Raw genomic sequence first — 22,444 nt, forward strand, 5'->3', positions numbered from 1 at the left:
CAGTTGACCTCCATCGAGGACGTACTCTGAACCGCCACGTTCGAGACACTACTATATTTTCCACACAATAACATTTCTATAGAATTTGAGGTTTCTCACTTCCTCGGGCCTCTAACCCAGCTAACATTAGACCTCCGTCGAGGACGTACTCTGAACCACCACGTTCGAGAAACTACTATATTTTCCACACAATACCACCACTAAGTCTTGTAATTCTCTTAAAACAACATCTTATTCACCAGTTTAAAGTCAACTATCCTAGTCAACTTTTATGACACTCTTTTTCTTAAGTTTTGGCAGACTCAGTCTTACTTAGACATCAGACACAATATTAATTTAGTCTATCGAAAATCCAAAAGCAGAGTTTGATTAAACAGGTTCTGCTAACCTGTTGTGTAGTTTTGGCTAGCCCGTGTCTGATGCCTGTTGGTCCTCGTAAGTGGTCCGAATTTCTTTCGCCTGTTGTTCCAAATCCTGGACGAGCCCCCAATTGTTGAAGCCGTCTCTGCTTCCCCGGGTCCGTTGATTTGGGTACAGGTTTCAAAGAGTGAAATAAACACAAGTACAATCTACTTATGTTCGCCTCTGCAGAGTGAGAGATGGAGTGCCAAGCAGCTGCAAACCCATCTCTAATCAACTCTTGCTTTCAGCTCATTTTATTCAGTCTCAAGGGTGTGTTCAACATACAGGTCCTTCTCAAAATATTAGCATATTGTGATAAAGTTCATTATTTTCCATAATGTAATTATGAAAATTTAACATTCATATATTTTAGATTCATTGCACACTAACTGAAATATTTGAGGTCTTTTATTGTCTTAATACGGATGATTTTGGCATACAGCTCATGAAAACCCAAAATTCCTATCTCACAAAATTAGCATATTTCATCTGACCAATAAAAGAAAAGTGTTTTTAATACAAAAAACGTCAACCTTCAAATAATCATTTACAGTTATGCACTCACTACTTGGTCGGGAATCCTTTTGCAGAAATGACTGCTTCACTGCGGCGTGGCATGGAGGCAATCAGCCTGTGGCACTGCTGAGGTCTTATGGAGGCCCAGGATGCTTCGATAGCGGCCTTTAGCTCATCCAGAATGTTGGGTCTTGAGTCTCTCAACATTCTCTTCACAATATCCCACAGATTCTCTATGGGGTTCAGGTCAGGAGAGTTGGCAGGCCAATTGAGCACAGTGATACCATGGTCAGTAAACCATTTACCAGTGGTTTTGGCACTGTGAGCAGGTGCCAGGTCATGCTGAAAAATGAAATCTTCATCTCCATAAAGCTTTTCAGCAGATGGAAGCATGAAGTGCTCCAAAATCTCCTGATAGCTAGCTGCATTGACCCTGCCCTTGATAAAACACAGTGGACCAACACCAGCAGCTGACACGGCACCCCAGACCATCACTGACTGTGGGTACTTGACACTGGACTTCTGGCATTTTGGCATTTCCTTCTCCCCAGTCTTCCTCCAGACTCTGGCACCTTGATTTCCGAATGACATGCAGAATTTGCTTTCATCCGAAAAAAGTACTTTGGACCACTGAGCAACAGTCCAGTGCTGCTTCTCTGTAGCCCAGGTCAGGTGCTTCTGCCGCTGTTTCTGGTTCAAAAGTGGCTTGACCTGGGGAATGCGGCACCTGTAGCCCATTTCCTGCACACACCTGTGCACGGTGGCTCTGGATGTTTCTACTCCAGACTCAGTCCACTGCTTCCGCATGGCCCCCAAGGTCTGGAATCGGCCCTTCTCCACAATCTTCCTCAGGGTCCGGCCACCTCTTCTCGTTGTGCAGCGTTTTCTGCCACACTTTTTCCTTCCCACAGACTTCCCATTGAGGTGCCTTGATACAGCACTCTGGGAACAGCCTATTCGTTCAGAAATTTTTTTCTGTGTCTTACCCTCTTGCTTGAGGGTGTCAATAGTGGCCTTCTGGACAGCAGTCAGGTCGGCAGTCTTACCCATGATTGGGGTTTTGAGTGATGAACCAGGCTGGGAGTTTTAAAGGCCTCTGGAATCTTTTGCAGGTGTTTAGAGTTAACTCGTTGATTCAGATGATTAGGTTCATAGCTCTTTTAGAAACCCTTTTAATGATATGCTAATTTTGTGAGATAGGAATTTTGGGTTTTCATGAGCTGTGTGCCAAAATCATCCGTATTAAGACAATAAAAGACCTGAAATATTTCAGTTAGTGTGCAATGAATCTAAAATATATGAATGTTAAATTTTCATCATGACATTACGGAAAATAATGAACTTTATCACAATATGCTAATTTTTTTAGAAGGACCTGTATATCATGTCACACATGTATAACATAACATAACAGTCCAAATAAGGAATATTTCTGATTGTAGCATGCAACTCATCCTCCCCTGTCTCTGGCCTTCCCTGTCCTCTTCTAATTTATGACCTTGCACTCTCTATGCTTCTCACTCCCTATGTTTTCACTCCCCTAGGCCCCTTCTATGCTTCACTCCCTAAGCTTGACCCCCCTATTTCCACACATTGCAGTTACACACATAGATAGTTTATATTACACACATAGATAGTTTATATTCTACATTCTGCAGGTGGGGACCACAGACACTTCTCAGTACCTATGCTTTCTGGCTGATGTTTTGGCCACTTTTGAATGTTGGTGGTGCTTTCACACTCGTGGTAGCATGAGGCAGACTATACAACCCACACAAGTGGCTCAGGTAGTGCAGCTCATCCAGGATGGCACTTCAATGCAAGCTGTGGCAAGAAGGTTTGCTGTGTCTGTCAGCGTAGTGTCCAGAGCCTGGAGGCACTACCAGGAGACAGGCCAGTACACCAGGAGACGTGGAGGAGGCTGTAGGAGGGCAACAACCCAGCAGTAGGACCGCTACTTCCGCCTTTGTGCAAGGAGGAACAGGAGGAGCACTGCCAGAGCCCTGCAAAATGATTTCAAGCAGGCCACAAATGTGCATGTGTCTGTACAAACGGTTAGAAACTGACTCCATGAGGATAGTATGAGGGCCCGACGTCCACAAATGGGGGTTGTGCTCACAGCCCAACACCGTGCAGGATGCTTGGCATTTGCCAGAGAACACCAGGATTGGCAGATTCGCCACTGGCACTCTGTGCTCTTCACAGATGAAAGCAGATTCCTACTGAGCACATGTGACAGACGCGACACAGTCTGGAGACACCGTGGAGAGCATCTGCTGCCTGCAACATCCTTCAGCATGACCGGTTTGGCAGTGGGTCAGTAATGGTGTGGGGTGGCATTTCTTTGGAGGGCCGCCAGAGGTAGCCTGACTGCCATTAGGTACCGAGATGAAATCCTCAGACCCCTTGTGAGACCATATGCTGGTGTGGTTGGCCCTGGGTTCCTCCTAATGCAGGACAATGCTAGACCTCATGTGGCTGGAGTGTGTCAGCAGTTCCTGCAAGATGAAAACATTGAAGCTATGGACTAACCGCCCGTTCCCCAGATCTGAATCCGATTGATCACATCTGGGACATCATGTCTCGCTCCATCCCCCAATGTCACGTTGCACCACAGATTTCCCAGGAGTTGGCGGATGCTTTAGTCCAGGTCTGGGAGGAGATCCCTCAGGAGACCGTCCGCCGTCTCATCAGGAGCATGCCCAGGCCTTGTGGGGAGGTTATACAGGCATGTGGAGGCCACACACAATACTGAGCCTCATTGTGACTTGTTTTAAGGACATTACATCAAAGTTGGATCAGCCTTTAGTGTGTTTTTCCACTTTAATTTTGTGTGTGACTCCAAATCCAGGCCTACATTGGTTAATAAATTTGATTTCCGTTGATGATTTTTGTGTGATTTGGTTGTCAGCACATCCGACTTTGTACACAACAAAGTATTCAATGAGAATATTTCCTTCATTCCGATGCAGGATGTGTTATTTGAGTGTTCCCATTATTTTTTTGAGCAGTGTATTATTCTCCTATATATTAGCCATGACATCTAAAGTCACACCTCTGATGTTGTGAGTCCTATTTTTTATTAATCAACAGTGAGAGCTGATGTTAAAGTCATAACGTGGTGCATCAGTAATGTGCACTGTTGTGTTATTTTATTCTCATATATAAGCAGTGGAAAATGTTTCAATCAATGCACACCCAGGGACGTCAATAATGTTGTGCAATATGCTTAAGTTATTTATATTATTAATTTATTTATTAATAGTTAATTAAATAACTAATGGTCTGTTAAGTATTGTCCTGTGAATACCAGCCCAATATGGTGGTAGTATTAGAACAGGTTGGGCAACTCCAGTCCTCAAGGGCCGTTCTGCAAATTTTAGTTGAGTCTCTGCTTAAACACCCCTGAATCAAATGGATGGCTCATTACCAGGCCTGTGCAGAAGAAGCCTGAATACTGAGGAGGTGATTCAGCCATTTGATTCAGGAGTGTTGGACCAATGACACATTAAAAATTGCAGGACAGCGGCCGCTGGATTTGCCCACCCCTGTATTAGAACAACAGATGAAAGAGTGCTTTGAGCACTAGTATTCTAAAAACAGCAAATTCTGCACACACATGAAATAAATTATCCTAATATATAAGAAAAAAAAAGCAATTCAACTTCAAGTCCAACATATTTCAACTATTTACTAGGCTAGAATAATTCAACAAAAACTACCAAGCAAAATGGATGAATAAAGGAAAAAAAAAAAAAAAAACTAAGTAAAAATAAAGGAACAAGGGAACCAATACAATTATGCAATGATATGACAGTTCAATATGAATATTTACGTTGAAGAACCAAGGTTTACTTTGAGGGATTTAGAAATGAGGTCAAACTAATTAGTTAAAACTAATTAAGGGCAGCAGTTAGTTTAAAGAATGATTCGCTAAACTAGAAATCAATAACCTTTTGGATAATTGAACGAAGACAATATGATTTGCATTCCCCCACAAACCTGGATGACGATAATAAACAAAAATTCAGAAAACAACAAAATAGGGAGGATCATCTGTTGGAAGAGGCAATTTAAGTCGCAGAATGACGTGGCTCCAAGCTTGGTCTCTGACTGTTGAGAAACAAACCAGTTATGTTTACTTTGATACTTTAGTGGGAACTACTGTCTTCAACAATTAAATCATGTTTTAATTCATCCATCGCTTTAAGCCTTGAGCTTAATATTTTTTTTGTGTTTGGTTTTTGAGTTGCAGAAAACCTCTGACACATGCACCACTCTGGTATTTGCACAGGTCATGACAAGTCTGAACTTGGGCAGTTTTAGACACAAACTTACAGTATAAGCACGTAAGGTTTAAAGGAGTGTTTTTTCAATGTTTTATAGTTTGGGATTTTGTTACATGTTTGTAGAATATATATAAAAAAGCTTTAACACTGTCAAAATATCTGCTCCAATGTATTTAAGACTTTTGATTCATCACATGTAAAAATTCTAATTATAACTCTGGAGAGTAGAATTAAAATAAAAAAATGTGTTTAAACATTGGTTATGTGTTGTAATCCCAGATTTTATATAGTATAGGCACAGCCTTTAAAGGCTTTCACTAATGGGTTCATACCTTTGCAAGCAACAGAGCACTGAAAACTTTAGTCCATAGCCACCTGCTGGGTGGTCCCTAGGTGGGTTAAAACACAAAGCAGGATGTGGTCTATGCGTCATTGGGTTTTGTCCGAACCCCAAGCACAAACATTTGCTAGGTCAGAATAGCTGCAAAATTCCAGCTTTCTGCATGCGTCATTATGAGCTCAGAAACACCTTGCGCCACTGAGCGACAGAAAGGAGAATGATGCCTGTTTAGGGTGGAGGATGAGATGTGTTGGACCACTTGTTTGCTGAATGTTGGACCATTTGCACGTTGCTGGATGCCACTGTGCCTCTCCAACGTCATCGGCCATTTTGTATCCAGGACAATCCGTTCCTACAAATCCCATCGGACACTCCGACTGATATGACGGTGCATCCCAAGTCTGACGTCACAAGACGCTATATAGGAAGGCGCCCATTTTGAGGGCTCGCCTTCAGCTGGAGACCGTGACGCGGTGACCACGCAACTGAAGCATCATCTGGAGAAGAGTCCTGAGTGGATTTAATTTATTCTCCTTCTGTTACAGTTTGTGAGATATAGGACCCCAGAATGCAGACCAGAAGGCAGCATGACGGTAAGTGCAAAAGATTTAATAACAAAAAAAAAACTCACTCACTACAGGAGGCAGGAACAAAACAAACGGGCAGGCAAGACAGGCATGGCATGATCAAAAAACAAGACTTGAGCATGAAAACTAGACATGAGCATGAGAACAAGACAATGAGAATGAGAAATGTTTCCACGATGAGAAACAAAGAACAACTCACACAGGGTGGGCCGAGGGGGCTTGGCAGGAGGGCCAGAAACAAAAACAGAGTTCAGGCAGGCGACCAGGAGGTCGTCCCCAGCAGGCAGAGAGTTCAGGCAGGCGACCAGGAGGTCGTCCCCAGCAGGAACAGAGTTCCGGCGGGCGACCAGGGGGTCGTCCCCAGCAGGCACAGAGTTCAGGCGGGTGACCAGACCTGCACCACAGAGTTCTGGGCGGTCAGCGGCGAAGCCGTGGCGGCCTGTGACGGGAACCTGCAGGTAGGTCAGGAGGCTGACAGAGGAGAGTAGAGGCCCCCCCAAAAACTCTGTGGAACCCCAGAGGCGTGGAGCCTTGCGAACCCTCAGAGGCAGAAGCAGAGCCTGGCGAACCCTCAGATGCTGAAGCTGAGCCTGGCGAACCCTCAGAGGCAGAAGCAGAGCCTGGCGAACCATCAGAGGCAGAAGCAGAGCCTGGCGAACCCTCAGAGGCAGAAGCAGAGCCTGGTGAACCCTCAGAGGCAGAAGCTGAGCCTGGCGAACCCTCAGAGGCAGAAGCTGAGGCGTCGCCGAGACCCTCAGTGGGGTGAGCAGAGGCTGAGGCGTCGCCGAGACCCTCAGTGGCGTGAGCAGAGTCTGAGGCGTCACCGAGACCCTCAGTGGCATGAGCAGAGGCTGAGGCGTCACCGAGACCCTCAGTGGCGTGAGCAGAGGCTGAGGCGTCACCGAGACCCTCACTGACGTGAGCAGGAGCTGAGGCGTCGCCGAGACCCTCAATGACGTGAGCAGGAGCTGAGGCGTCGGCCGGACCCTCAGTGACGTGAGCAGGAGCTGAGGCGCCGGCCGGACCCACAGTGACGTGAGCAGGAGCTGAGGCGTCGGCCGGACCGTCACTGACGTGAGCAGGAGCTGAGGCATCGCCGAGACCCTCAATGACGTGAGCAGGAGCTGAGGCGTCGGCCGGACCCTCAGTGACGTGAGCAAGAGCTGAGGCGTTGCCGTGACCCTCAGTGACGTGAGCAGGAGCCGAGGCATCGGCCGTACCCTCAGTGATGTGAGCAGGAGCCGAGGCGTCGGCCGGACCCTCAGTGACGTGAGCAGGAGCCGAGGCGTCGCCGAGACCCTCAGTGACGTGAGCAGGAGCTGAGGCGTCGCCGAGACACTCAGTGACGTGAGCAGGAGCCGAGGCGTTGGCTGGACCCTCATTGACGTGAGCAGAAGCTGACTTAGGGTCAGGCGTCATGTCAGGCTGTGATGTGTCAGGCTGTGGTGTGTCAGGCCTGGAGTCAGGCTACTCTACAGCAGCGCTCTGGAGACCTGACGTGGGCTGCTCTGCAGCAGCGCTCCGGAGACCTGACGTGGGCTGCTCTGCAGCAGCAGCTCCCTGGAGTCCTGGCATGGACAAAGGTGGGCGGCAGTAAACCAGCCTTACTGCAGTCTCATAGTCCCTCTCCACCTGCCTGATTCTCTCCATCAGCTCTGGAGAGGAATACATGAGGCTGGTCTTCTTTAAGCTCTTTAAAATGCGAGCAAAAAACCTTAAACTCTGCTCTAGCTCGTCAGGTATTGCCTCAGAACACGGCATGGGCGGAGCTGCAGCGAGCCTGGGAGACAGTGCTGTGGCAGGCGAAGATGCGGGCTTACTTGCCGCAGCTCTCACGTAGACTGGCTGGAAAATCACATCCTCACCAGCCAAACCACAGGAAGGTGCTCCACGCCGGCGTTTCTTGCGGCGGGAGGAGGGCGATGGCTTCACTGCCGGACCAGAGTGCGCAGCCAGGGGAGCAGGCGGAGAACGGCGACGAAGGGGACCTGTCCCCGAACATGGAATCGCCAACCTGGATCCACCATAAGCCAACTGCGGCACAGACAGCCCTGCAGACCAGCGCAGTTACTTCTCCGCCTCCCGAGACAGGAAGGTAAAGAGGTCCACCGCATCGTGGCCAGACCCAGGACCAGAAGGTGCGAGTTCCATCTCCTCCAGCAGAAGTGGAGAAGGTAGAACCTCCAGGTCTTTTGGCAGATTCCTCATCGCCTCCTCCTTCTGCCTTCTGCGTGTCCGCGGGGTCCGTGGTTGGCGGAAACATTCTGTTACGGTTTGTAAGATATAGGACCCCAGAATGCAGACCAGAAGGCAGCATGACGGTAAGTGCAAAATATTTAATAATATATATAAATATAATAATATATTATATATATAATATATATTATATTATATATAATATATATATTAATATAAAAGCACAGTAAAATAATAATTATCCCGTAAGACCTCAGAGAACAGAATGAGACATGGAGAAAGTGAAAACTTAATAAATAAGCATGCAGATGACCAGGAAGCTACCGTGCAAATGTCCTCTACTGTCATTCCTCTGTGCAGAGCTGTGGACTATAAAATCCCCCTTGTGGAGTGACCTCTGAGCGTCTCTGGAGGATCCAGTTGAGAAAAGTATATGTGAAATAGCCTGTGAAAGGCACTGAGCAGACAGCGACTTCTCTCTGTAAGGCACAAGCAGATGCTGAGTGCGGCGCATAGCCGAGTGTGCACAGAGGACACATAGCTGAGACGTGGCTTCCTCCTCAAAGTTAAGAGCAGGGGGATAGAAGCCATTCACAGTTATCACTCTGGACCTTAATGAGCTTGTGATGCTTTTAGGTGTAAAAGCAGGATTAGGACGTAGCACGGCTAACCGCATAAAAAATCTCCGAGCTGAATGATTCTAATAGTGCGCCAAGGTTGCCAGCTTTCTCCAAAGTCAATAGAGACCTCAAGACATTGTGCCCCCTAGATTAGCTCAAGAACAGTGAACTTCCTGGAATGGTTTTCACAGCATAGCAGTTATTTAAGCCTTTCATCACAACTAACTGTAATATTTGAAAGAAATATATAATCATTGTTTTTTTTCTCCCAACAGGAATTTGCTGTCCCTTCACTTGAGACTTTTGTGTTGACCACAACTGACAGAATAGTGGTCGACACTGATAAATTTGGTGCGTAAATTTGTTCATGTTTGTGCAAAGGCTAGTATGAAACAGAAAAGGATATTGGTGAGACCATAGAAAATGATTCTTTCACTCATTTTAGGAAAGCTGAAGGATAAAAGCACCGTCTACCTGCTGCAAAACAAGGACCAATTCCTGCCAGCTTCAATCAAGGAAGAGATTGACTTTGTTCCTCACTACAACACACTGATTAAGAGTGGAACAAATGAATACTTCACCGAGGGCCAGAAATCACTGCGTGGGTGTTTCATAATCAAAGTGGTGCTCCTAAATTGGTAGAAGGGAAGGCAACTTATAGCCTAACTAACCACTTGCTGTCTTTTGCCCCTTTTCCACTAGTCCCAACTCAGCGCAGTTTGGTACGGCTCTACTTTATTTTCATGCTTTTCCATTAGTAATGGTTCCACATAACCATTATTATTTTTAGTAACTGCTTGCCGTAGCAGTTCCAACCACGCCTAATTGTGCTAAAAACGCGACGTCAGTCACTGATTGAGTAGGGGCCAGCAACACTACTCACAGTGTATTTTAATAACCAGTATCTTCAACTGTTAAATCTTTGTATGCTGGGTTTATTGTGTACATGATCACTATTGCAAGCTAGCCTTAGGTAGCGTTAGCTTACCCTCACGCATCCACTGGCTTTTACACTTCAGTTTGACACTGCTCCTGTACTTATTCAGAGTGTTTTGTCTTGCTGTCCACAGCCTTCGTTGACTCTGTTCTGTCACTCTGAGTCTGACAACAGCCATAGACTGAGCAGCAGTCAAAGATGTTGTTGTGTATGTGTTTCTCCAAATCACATCACGTTACTTTTTCGGACTATGGCACTGTCTTGCTATGAATGATCCCACCCACATTCAGATAGTATTATGGTGTAATGGAAAACAAAACAAACCATGTAGACCCGAGCCGACCTGACCTGACCTGATCTGAGTAGAATAGGTACTAATGGAAAGGGACATTATTTTTTTCCAGCCTGCTCTCTTGCCGAGCTGGTGGACAACGCTCTTTCAGCAACAGCGAACAACACTGGAGTCAGGATGATAGAGATAAAGCTGGTTGGTTCTGCTTTTCATCTTTATTAGTTTCTTTGTACATTGTTCAAAGTAGTTTTATAAACTAACTGTGCTTTAAACTAGAAATTAAAATGGAAAAGTAGGTATTATTTTCTTTTTGCTACCCAATTATGTGTTACTTTGTATCATCACATGAAATCCCAATAAAATGCAAGTTTGTAGTTGTAATGAGACAAAATGTGTGGGAATGAATACTGGCATGAACTATACGTTGTGAAAGTACAAACCCCTGAATTCTCTTTCAATAATACTGGCATGACGTGCAGTATTTATTTTCTTTCCTTTTTGTGCCAGTTGTTTGACAAAACATTTGGGAAACCTTCTATCGCCGTCTCGGATAACGGGTGCGGGATGACCTCAAAGCAGCTCAATAACTGGGCCGTGTACAGACTCTCCAAGTTCACGAGGGAAAACAGTACATTTGAAAGGTAGTTTTTTCTTTTTAGAAGTCCTCTGACAACATCAGCTTACCAGGCAATCAGTTTACATGCTTATTTTATTTCTTCTTATTTATGATGGAATTTAGTGAAAGAGAAGGATATGTTCAACCTGAACATGTACCCCGGAGTCTCAACAGTGACATATCCTATTTTGGAGTTGGAGGAAAACGAGCAGTTTTCCACATGGGGAATTCAGTCAGAGTAAGTCCATCAACATTGTTAAATCATTACAAGAGAGGAGCTACAACAATCACTTAAATTGTTTATGTACTATTCCATACAAGCACATCTCAAAAAATTACAATATCATGAAAAAGTTTGATATTTTGTGTCACTCATTTCAGAAAGTGAAACTCATATTTGATAGATTCATTACAACTGGAGTGAAATATTCTAAGCCTTTATTTCTTGTAATTTTAATCATTATGGATTAGTGTCAGAAAATTATAATATAACATAAGATCAATGAAAAAGAAATTTTATACAGAAATGTCAGGCTTCTGAAAAATATGTTAATTTCTTTGCACTCAACAGTTGGTTGGGCCTCCCTTTGCATGAATTACTGCATGGCATGGAGGCGATCAGCCTGTGGCACTGCTGAGGTGTAATGGAAGCCCAGGTTACATTGATCATGGCCTTCAGGTCATCTGCATTGTTGGATCTGATGTCTCTCATTTCCTCTTGACAATAACCCACAGATTTTCTATTGGTGTAGGTGGGTGCAATGTTATGCTGGAATAATGAGTCAGCATCTCCTTCTCCATAAAGCTTGTCTGCAAAAGGAAGCATGAAGTGCTCTATAGTTTTATGGTTGCAGAGTACAAAAGTATTATTGAAAATTTGCGTTGTGAAAGCGATTAGCATAATTTAGCTGATGCTTATGTATAATACCATAATAAATATATACATTTATACTGTTTGCAAGTGGCTTCTGTTTTACACAGTGGTGGGTTGCTTTTCTTGGGCTTGTTTTTAGAGTTGGTTGCCCATTTCTTACGTGAGATCTGCCAACACTGATCTTTTCCACCAGATTCTGGGATTTCCAAATGAAACTCATACTTTACTGACCAACAGGCCATTTTTATTTCTCCTTTGCCCAGGTAAAACGCTTCTGATGTTTTCTGTGGTTCAGAAGTGGCTTGACCTAATTCGACATTTGGATTTGTCTGTGCGTAGTGGCTCCAAATGCAGTGACCCCCGCTGTAGCAACTTCGATCCAGAACAATAGTCGCTGCTGGCTGAGTAGGGTTTTGTACTGTGACGCCTCTCCAATAAGCCATGATAAGTTACACTTGTGTTTTGTGTGGGAGGACTCTCTTCTTGCATCGCTGTTCTGCTGAGTCGTCCACCAACCCTCAGTACATCTTTTTCCAGGATGGGATTAAGTTTACAAATGTGACTGGTTCTCTTAACATACATTCCCTTTGTTAAACAGGAAATTTCACCTGTAAACCTCTTCCTTTGGCAAAAGGTGATTATGACCATTTCAGCTATCATTTCCACCTTGTCGTTAAGTCAATAAAGAGTTATTTTTACTGATGACATGAATTTGGCTTAATGTGGATCATACAGTCTCAAAGTTGGTATAATTACAGCACCATCTTGATTACAATATTATATTCACCGTCGAACTAAAACACAACATAAACTTCAATGAGATAGAGAAATAGAAAATACAGATATAAAATTATATATAAATGCTAAAATGTATTTACATTTTAGCATTTCTCTGTTACTCTTGCCAATTTCCACTTAAATCTTGGAGAATTGTCCTCTTGAAGAATTACAATGTCATTCACCTTTGCACTCCTTTTATCCCTCTGCCAAATTTGTCTCTGCTGAAGATTAAGAAGATATTCTTTCTTCCACCTTGTCCAGAATTCATTGGCTAAAAACTGAACTTGGCACCATATCTTTCTCAGGTACAGATCCTGGCTAACAAACTCACCAGGGGTGCAAAATAACACTGGACTTCACCATGAGAATGTGATTTGGTGTAAGAGGATCTAAACTTGGATTTTGATTTTCAACTGTTAATGGCTTGCTATTCACAATAGCCATAACTTCATAAGGAAACGTTCTAAGGGAAGAACTATCTAGTCTCAAAGAATTTTGATCTAAAATAGTAGTTAAAACACTTCTAATCTGCCTTTCCCAAACACCTCCCATATGGCTTGAAGAAGGGGTGTTCAGAACAAATTCACACCCATATTTTTTAATTGTTCTTTGTCACAATCCTTCAGTGCGTTCAAAAACTCTCCCTTAGCACCAACAAAATTAGTACCTTGGTCACATCTGATTTGTCTTACATGTCCACGAATAGAAATGAAACCGCGTAATGCATTAATGAAACCATCACTTGTAAGGTCATCCAACATTTCAATATGTATTGCCCTAGAACACATGCATGTAAAAAGAAGACCATACCTTTTGAGTTCCTTTCTACCATCTTTTACATAAAAGGGTCCAAAACAGTCAATACCACAGTAGGAAAATGGTGTTGTTTCCATTCTATCCTCTGGTAGATCTGACATCTGTTGATCTTGAGTATTTCTCCTATACTTCCTGCAGGTTGTGCACTTGTAGATGCGAGAAGCAACTGCGCTGTTGCACCCTGTGATCCATAGTCCATTGGAGCGCAACTCATTGACGGTTATTCCTCTTCCCTGATGCTGCACCTTATCGTGGAAGTGTTTTGTTGGATGGGTGCATAAACTTGTTATCACTCATGTAAAAACTTTGTGTTGCAAGGCACCTGCACTATGCCTTCCTCCCTGTGTGTGTGAGATCATTGTTATCTTTGTGAGAACCAGCCTCCTTTCCATCTCACACACACACACACACACCCTGTCTGAACTGTCTGTTGAACTGTGCATATAAATAAAGAGATAGGGTGTCAAAAACTTTGTAGTTTCACTGCAAAGTGGGCTACCCTTGCTGCAAGTAACTCTGACTGTATCGTTGTTACCTCTGAGTTGACTAAATAATACCCAACATGTTTAATAAGTAAAGATGATACATGACTTGACTTGGGGATAGTGGCAAGCTTTTTGATATAAGGGTGCAGACTAGCTTTTGCTAAACGTCCTCCCACCCTAAGTACTCATCAACAAATGGACTTAAATTGGACAGCTTGTGTGACTTATCCTTGAGTTGAATGGCTTTTCCTTGAGTTAAGTCCTTGATTTCCTTGCTGAATGTGTTTTTTTTTTGTGCAAGTTTTATTATGAATAGTTCTGCTTCTTTTCTGTCCTCAACACTTGAGTTTCCTCTTTTTCTTCGCGTGACTCCTTTAAAATCCTTTACAAACTTCCTTAGACGAGCAATAGCCTTAACAGCTCTTATCCAATCTGAGAACTTGGTGAGACGGTCGAGTATCGTTCTCCTTTCTTATATTTTGGTGTTAAGCGCATGTACTGTTTTAAGCTCTGGGTCATTGGGCATGATTTCAGAAACCTCGTTATTTTTAATGGGTAGCTCACTTTGCCACAAAAACTCTGGACCTTTGAACCAGTTAGATTCCAGTAGCTGTTGAACACTTAATCCCCTTGATGCGTGGTCTGCAGGATTACTTTCAGAAGATACATGATGCCACTGATGTGGGCCTGTGCATGACTTTTTCTTTGAATCCTATTTGCCACAAACACATGAAATTTCTTTGCATCATTATTCAGGTATCCCAACACTACCTTGGAATCTGTCCAGAAATGCTCTTGAAGATTGCTTATCTCCAGCTCATTCCTTAACTGCTGCTGTAGTTGCAGGTGTAATGTTAACTCAAGCCTAGGGACAGTGGTGACTTTGGTTGGGGCTACACGTGCCTTTCCCATGACTAGGGTACAATGAACATTCCCTTGTGATGTCAGTGTTCTTAAATAACTGCACTGTCCATAGCCTGTCACACTGGCGTCTGAAAAATGGTGCAATTCACAGAGTGTAATGTCAGTGGTTGCACGTAAGAAATATCTTTGAATTCTCACTTTTGACAAGTTTTGAAGGTCTAAGAACCAGGATTCCCACTGTGTACGGACCTGATCACAATATTATGTCACTGTTGAACTAAAACACAAAATAAACTTCAATGAGATAGAGAAATAGAAAATACAGAAATGAAATTATATACAGGTCCTTCTCAAACTATTAGCATATTGTGATAAAGTTCATTATATTCCATAATGTCATGATGAAAATTTAACATTCATATATTTTAGATTCATTGCACACTAACTGAAATATTTCAGGTCTTTTATTGTCTTAATACGGATGATTTTGGCATACAGCTCATGAAAACCCAAAATTCGTATCTCACAAAATTAGCATATTTCATCCGACCAATAAAAGAAAAGTGTTTTTAATACAAAAAAACGTCAACCTTCGAATAATCATGTACACTTATGCACTCAATATCTGGTCGGGAATCCTTTTGCAGAAATGACTGCTTCAATGCTGCGTGGCATGGAGGCAATCAGCCTGTGGCACTGCTGAGGTCTTATGGAGGCCCAGGATGCTTCGATAGCGGCCTTTAGCTCATCCAGAGTGTTGGGTCTTGAGTCTCTCAACGTTCTCTTCACAATATCCCACAGATTCTCTATGGGGTTCAGGTCAGGAGAGTTGGCAGGCCAATTGAGCACAGTGATACCATGGTCAGTAAACCATTTATCAGTGGTTTTGGCACTGTGAGCAGGTGCCAGGTCGTGCTGAAAAATGAAATCTTCATCTCCATAAAGCTTTTCAGCAGATGGAAGCATGAAGTGCTCCAAAATCTCCTGATAGCTAGCTGCATTGACCCTGCCCTTGATAAAACACAGTGGACCAACACCAGCAGCTGACACGGCACCCCAGACCATCACTGACTGTGGGTACTTGACACTGGACTTCTGGCATTTTGGCATTTCCTTCTCCCCAGTCTTCCTCCAGACTCTGGCACCTTGATTTCCGAATGACATGCAGAATTTGCTTTCATCCGAAAAAAAGTACTTTGGACCACTGAGCAACAGTCCAGTGCTGCTTCTCTGTAGCCCAGGTCAGGTGCTTCTGCCGCTGTTTCTGGTTCAAAAGTGGCTTGACCTGGGGAATGCGGCACCTGTAGCCCATTTCCTGCACACGCCTGTGCACGGTGGCTCTGGATGTTTCTACTCCAGACTCAGTCCACTGCTTCCGCAGGTCCCCCAAGGTCTGGAATCGGCCCTTCTCCACAATCTTCCTCAGGGTCCGGTCACCTCTTCTCGTTGTGCAGCGTTTTCTGCCACACTTTTTCCTTCCCACAGACTTCCCACTGAGGTGCCTTGATACAGCACTCTGGGAACAGCCTATTTGTTCAGAAAGTTCTTTCTGTGTCTTACCCTCTTGCTTGAGGGTGTCAATAGTGGCCTTCTGGACAGCAGTCAGGTCGGCAGTCTTACCCATGATTGGGGTTTTGAGTGATGAACCAGGCTTGGAGTTTTATAGGCCCTAGGAATTTTTTGCAGGTGTTTAGAATTAACTTGTTGATTCAGATGATTAGGTTCATAGCTCGTTTAGAGACCCTTTTAATGATATGCTAATTTTGTGAGATAGGAATATTGGGTTTTCATGAGCTGTATGCCACAATCATCCGTATTAAGACAATAAAAGACCTGAAATATTTCAGTTAGTGTGCAATGAATCTAAAATATATGAATGTAAAATTTTCATCATGACATTATGGAAAATAATGAACTTTATCACATTATGCTAATATTTTGAGAAGGACCTGTATAACATAAACATGCTTGGAGGAAGAAATGAGGACCTAAACCAATGATTTAAACATGTGTTAAATTGGCCCTTCCTGCTGCAACTTGCAGCAATCATGCTTCACTGAGAGCGTGCATCTCTTTTTTGGCGCACCAGCGGAATTAACATGCCATACATTAGTTCCTACCTGAGAATTTTCAAAATAAATCTCCTAATGATTCCTAAATATGCATAACACTTAAATAAAAACATATTCACTAAACTACAGCAGTATAATCAGCGTTGTTCAGCTCTTCAACTTTGAGATTGCTGGTATCCAGAAAGTATTTCTGCTGAAGTTCAAGTTTGTGTTCAGAGTCATCCTTAATCTGTTTCCTCTTTCTGCTGCGTTGCAGAAGCAGTTCTTGAACTCTTAGAATCCATGCCCCAGCACGTTTTAAATGAGTCCAGGATGAAAAATGTTGAATGAAGTGAGAAACTGGATCTATTTCTTGTGCTGTTAGAACAGCATTTACACTTATCTTAATTTCGGAGTCATTTGATGATACTTCTTTCACTTCAGGATTTTGAGGCCACTCTTCCTGTGGTAGCAGAAGATACGGAGGACCGAAGTTTCTTTGTTCTTCAAAAAGGATTGAACTGTTAAACCCCGAGAAGCCAAATCTGCTGGGTTGTTACCTGTATCAACATATCTCCATTGTAGAGCATTTGAAACTTTGTGTTTCAGAAACTCTGTTGGCGACAAAAGTGCAGAACCTGGTCGTTTTATTGTTGATATATTTCAGCACTGAGGTACTATCAGTCCAAAATACTGAGTCCTCAAGTTCCATCTGGAGCTCCTTTTTCCACATCACATCCAATCTGCTTGCTACTGTGGCAGCAGTTAACTCCTTTTGAGGAATTGAAACAGGTTTTAAAGGAGGGACACGTGCTTTTCCCATTACAAACACACAGTGTCCTTGGTCCAGTTCATCCTTTAGTAACAAGTAAGTTACTGTTCCATAGCTGTCCTCAGATGCATCTGCAAAATGATGTAACTGAGCAGTCTTCACACTTCCAAAGCTGCTGGGTTTAGGTAAGGTAAGGTAAGGTAAGTTTATTTATATAGTGCTTTTCAGTAACGAGACACTCAAAGCGCTGTACATACAATTACAAAGAAGATAAACACAGATACAGACACAGAAAAATAAAATCAAATGATAATTCTTCTGATAAATCTAAAAATCTCTGGCCAACATTACAATGATACAGAATAATAAAGCATCTTATGCTAAAAGAAGATGATAATATTGATAGTCTCATCATTCCACTGAATTCTAACTAGGGAAGCTGAGTCACTGGTACAAAACAGCTTTAATCCACATTTTCAGATGCTAATAATATATTGCTTTTACTGGTACTAAAGTTGAACTAAGTAATAACAGTCCATTGTAGTCTAACTAAGAAAGCTAGGTCATTGGTGTAAGAGCAGCCAAAGTCCAAATTACTAATAATGTTTAGTTTTCGCTGGTAATCCGTCTGATAAAACAAAAAATCAATGGTAAGAGCAGCTGAAGTCCAAATTACTAATAATGTTTGGCTTTTGCTGGTAATCCTTCTGAGAAATATGAAAATCTATGAAGAGAAATTAAATCACACATTTAGGTAAAGTAAGATAGGAGGGGGGGAAAAAAATCATATTTCAGACTCTATTCTTAGCAGAATAGAGTCTGAAATAGTACAAAAAAACCTCCCAAGGTATTATTTTTAAAATTGATCAAATGTAATATTGAATATACTAGATGTATTAGAAGTATATTGTAAAAAAAAACATCTTAATAAACAAAGATTAATAATCTTTACTTAATCAGCTGTTTATTAATAACCTTGCAAGGTGAGAACAGTGTACAGGACCAGACATGTATTCAAAAGGGATTCAGTATCTGTTCTGACTAGACAAAGTGAAACTTCCTTCTTATAACAGCCACACAAACTTCCAACATTCTTCAGATTGGCTCGAAGGGGCCTTGTTGCACTACTTTCACAGAAACCTTTGGTGGGAATATCACAACCTTGAACCATAACATAGTTTCATCCCTATCTAACTCGGGCTTTCTTAACAAACTAAGATGAGTGCATCTGCAGCTGCACAAACATAACACGGGTCTGCTACTGTGATAAGGACATCGAATACCTTTAATGTCAAATAAGGTGATTAGACAAAGCTTCTTTCTTAGTTTTTCATTCCATTCCACCCTGTATGATCTAAAGGATGGAATGGATCAATTGAAAGCATGGATATCTTTGTAGCACAGTGTGTATACATGTCAACACTATAATGCACAGTTCTCACATTGCTTATAGATTTTGTTTAGGGATGTATCATACCATCAGCAATTTTCTCAGCTTTATTTGAGCCATATTCTATAAAAATTGAATAAGAAATAAGGGCACTACAGCTGTTTTTGTGACAGGTGCGTGCTCATCCCACATCAGAAAAGCATGGTTGTGTTGACATGACTCATTGCATAGCAATGGAACCTGCTTTCACATGTCACTCTCTATGGCGGCTAATGGGCGGTGTTCAATCCAGTAATATATATCAATGGGTGAGACTTCTGAAAATTGCTATGGAAACTGAAGTGGAAAAACTAAGTAGGTGGGTGGAACTAGAAGTTAGCAAATTTATTGCAGGCCCTGGTAGAGTGAAGTTCAGATGCTACAGTTACAGGTGTTTCTTAACCTCTCGACCGTGGCAAATAAGGCACGAGCATTAATAATGGTTTTGCTGATGATCTCAGAGAAGAAAGATTCTCCCACATTTTTCAGTTGCAAGTTATATCTGTACATTCTATTTATAGATGTTATAGAGAACCTGGAGTCCAGTCTTTCACCACCTGCGTTCAGCTTTTTGCCACTCCCTTTTTTCACTTCTGAATGATGGAGCACTTCTCCATGGAGACCTTTTCTTTCCAGAAATGACCTTCACTTTAATTGGAGCAATTGAATCAATGATGTTCAAGATTTTAGAATGAAAGTTATCTACCAGCTCATCTACAGTATTACAGAGCAAAGTGGAGGTAGCAGAGTAAATCTGGCTAAAGGTTTCAGTAGCACCGTCCTTAAAGATGTGTTTTCTTATAATGTCTCTTTGGCTAAATGAGTCATTGAAGATGATGCTTTCAAAAATAACAGAAAATTGGTCAGGTAGGGCAACATCAATTACAGACACCATGTAAATGTTTAGACCCTTAGTCCAAAATATATCCCTGTTGGTCCCTGTCCCTGTGGATTGCTGTTTAACATGTTGTGTCAAACCAATATTTTTAAGAGTGTCACATTGTTATATTGCACTACTGCACCACAATAATTAGACATGATAATCGTGCATCATAATCAACACATATCACAGATAAAAGCTAATTAAAATCACTGAAAAAGTTTGGTTTGGGCTGAGGATGCCTGTAAATATTTAAGAACATGGTTCGGACTGGGCTCTTTACCTTGAGAGACCTATATTCAAAAGAGTCAAATTTGCCCAGAAATACCTTTTCACACTTTAGTGAATCTTAAACAAAGTGGCCACCCTCCACCTTTTCTTTGCTGTATGCTCTCACAAAGAAAACTGTAGTTCGGACGCGTCGACTCTATCAGAATGGGTGCTTCATTAAATTCATGTAACCATGTTTCTGTTAAAAACATAACATCAAGATTATGGTCAGTAATGAAGTCATTGATTAAAAATGATTTTCCTGACAGAGATCTAATGTTCAATAATACCAGTTTATATGACTTAGTGTCTGATATTAACTCTGCATCTGATTGTGCTTGACAGTTCAAGGCTTTTAAGTTTGATTGTTTATTACTGTCTCTTATCGTTTTAGCTTTGTTCTTTCTGTCACGTATAAACACAGAGATTTTACAACTATCTCCCATCAGGGGCCAATATTTTTCCTGCAAATTATCATTTGATAGAATTGATGATAGAAGATAGAATTACCACAGGGGCCCAGATTGTATCACAGAGAAGTTATTTAAAATTTGAAGGCGATAGATTAGGAGGTGGTGGGGTTCTGCGCCTTTTGGAAGATGGTTTTGTAGCAGGGAATCGGCCATATGGGGTGTTGAATAGAGAAGATGTCAGAGTCATTTGGTTCCCAATCTTAAAAACGTCTTTCATGTTGTCAGTGAAATCCAGTAAAGTAAATACCAGGCTCAGTGGAGAGAGAGTAGAGTTCTGCGATGTCTGGGTGGGTCAGGGTCTGGGGTGAAGGGGGTTCCACTTCTCCTGTGGAATTCGGTGGTGATCTTTGTGATGAACTCACTCTCTCAGCAAACTGCCTGGTTATCTCTATCTCTGCTGGAGCTGTTGGTGGCAGCCTTATCGTTGTTGTTGATACTCTATGTTCTTTGCCGAAGGTCGAGGTTGCAGGCGGATTATTTATCGAATAGAAGAGGTTAGATGTGAGACGTCTGGCTCCCGGCTTGTTCAAGAAGGAACCATCTTGCTTAAAAAGGTGTCTTTTTTTTCCAAAAAATAAAAAAGTTGTTGATGAAGTTCACAGATGTAGTAGCACATGCTTTTTTCAACCATTTATGAATCATCAGAAGTCTAGAGAAAATCTAATCTCCACAGAAAATCGGTGCAAAGGGTCCGCTAGGAAAAACACCTTGATATTGAGACATCCGACTTTATTCAGCAGATGAAATCCTACGGACTTCTCTTGTGTGATTGCCAGAATATTCTCTGAAATATCTGACACCACATGGCCATTCTGATTTATTTAAATACTGAAATCCTCCAGTGAGTCATCTTCCTTGATTTTTTTGGCCTTGTCCTTAAAACATGCCAGGGTAGCTGCCAGGGGGTTTATTCTCAGCGTTCTGTTTGCTGCCTGAGTCCTTGAGCTGACTGTCACTGTTTGGGTTCACAGGCTGAGTTGAATTATTGCTTACCCAATATTAACCTCAACATTCACTTATAGTTGATGGATTTTCATTTCCAGAACAGCAAATTTCTGCTAAAGTTTGTTGTAGTCCACTGTGGTGAAGCAAGGCATCTTGTGCTGATTAGCTGGCGTTGACTTGTCCTTCTTTCGGGTTCGAATCCTTTAGATCCTTTAGAAAAAATAAAAATAATTATAACCCTTGGGAGACATTGATATGAAGTAGTTTTAGTCCAACGTTTGTGTAATTTTGGCTAAGACATGAAAAGATAAGGGTAAAAGAATGCAAGCAAGCAGGGAGAGGGGAGTCTCTAAGAACATCCTGTCAGAAGTCCTCCTTCCCTTTTACTATAATCAGGGTTGAGGTACGGAAGATTTTCCCAGGTTGATCACACCACTGGTTCTTAATTCTGGTCCTCATGGCCCACTGTCCTTGTTTTAGATGTGTCTTTCCTCCAGTACGCCTGATTCAAATGATGGCATTGCCTCCTCAGCATGCCATCAAATCCTGCAGAAGTCTGTTTATCACTCATTATTTAGGTCAGGGTGTGGTAGGGCTGCACAGTGGCACAACTGGTAACACTGTTGCCTTGCAGCACGAAGGTTTTGGGTTTGACTCCCGGCAATAGTCTTTCTGCATGGAGTTTGCATGTTCTTCCTGTGCATGCGTGGGTTTTCTCTGGGTACTCTGGCTTCCTCCCACAATCCAAAAACATGATTGTTAGGTTAATTGGTATCTCTCAATTGCCCTTAGGTGTGAATGGTTGTGCATGGTTGTTTGACTTGTGTTGACTCTGTGTTACCCTGCGATGGTCTGGTGACATATTTTTATTATTTTCAGTATTTTATTATCATTTGAGAGATACTGGTCTCATATCATATGTGGCTGAATGAAAACAAATTTCATCAAAATCTGCCAGGAGTATGAATAATTGTGGACCTAACTGTACCAATTTAGGTGTAAATTTCTAT

General features: G+C 42.4%; 1 protein-coding gene across 1 annotated transcript in view; it reads left to right on the forward strand.

Moving 5' to 3' along the window:
- The first annotated feature begins 7,942 nt into the window (after positions 1-7,942).
- LOC124857889 (structural maintenance of chromosomes flexible hinge domain-containing protein 1-like) overlaps positions 7,943-22,444 on the forward strand; it is a 76,218-nt gene continuing 61,716 nt past the window's right edge. Inside the window, exons 1-7 of the mRNA XM_047349450.1 lie at positions 7,943-8,078; positions 8,165-8,229; positions 9,226-9,301; positions 9,396-9,551; positions 10,292-10,374; positions 10,687-10,820; positions 10,919-11,033. Of these exons, the coding sequence (XP_047205406.1) occupies positions 7,943-8,078; positions 8,165-8,229; positions 9,226-9,301; positions 9,396-9,551; positions 10,292-10,374; positions 10,687-10,820; positions 10,919-11,033 (765 nt within the window). The remainder of the gene's footprint in view (positions 8,079-8,164; positions 8,230-9,225; positions 9,302-9,395; positions 9,552-10,291; positions 10,375-10,686; positions 10,821-10,918; positions 11,034-22,444) is intronic.

This window comes from Girardinichthys multiradiatus, chromosome 21 (assembly GCF_021462225.1).
Source record: "Girardinichthys multiradiatus isolate DD_20200921_A chromosome 21, DD_fGirMul_XY1, whole genome shotgun sequence".
Lineage (NCBI taxonomy): Eukaryota > Metazoa > Chordata > Actinopteri > Cyprinodontiformes > Goodeidae > Girardinichthys > Girardinichthys multiradiatus.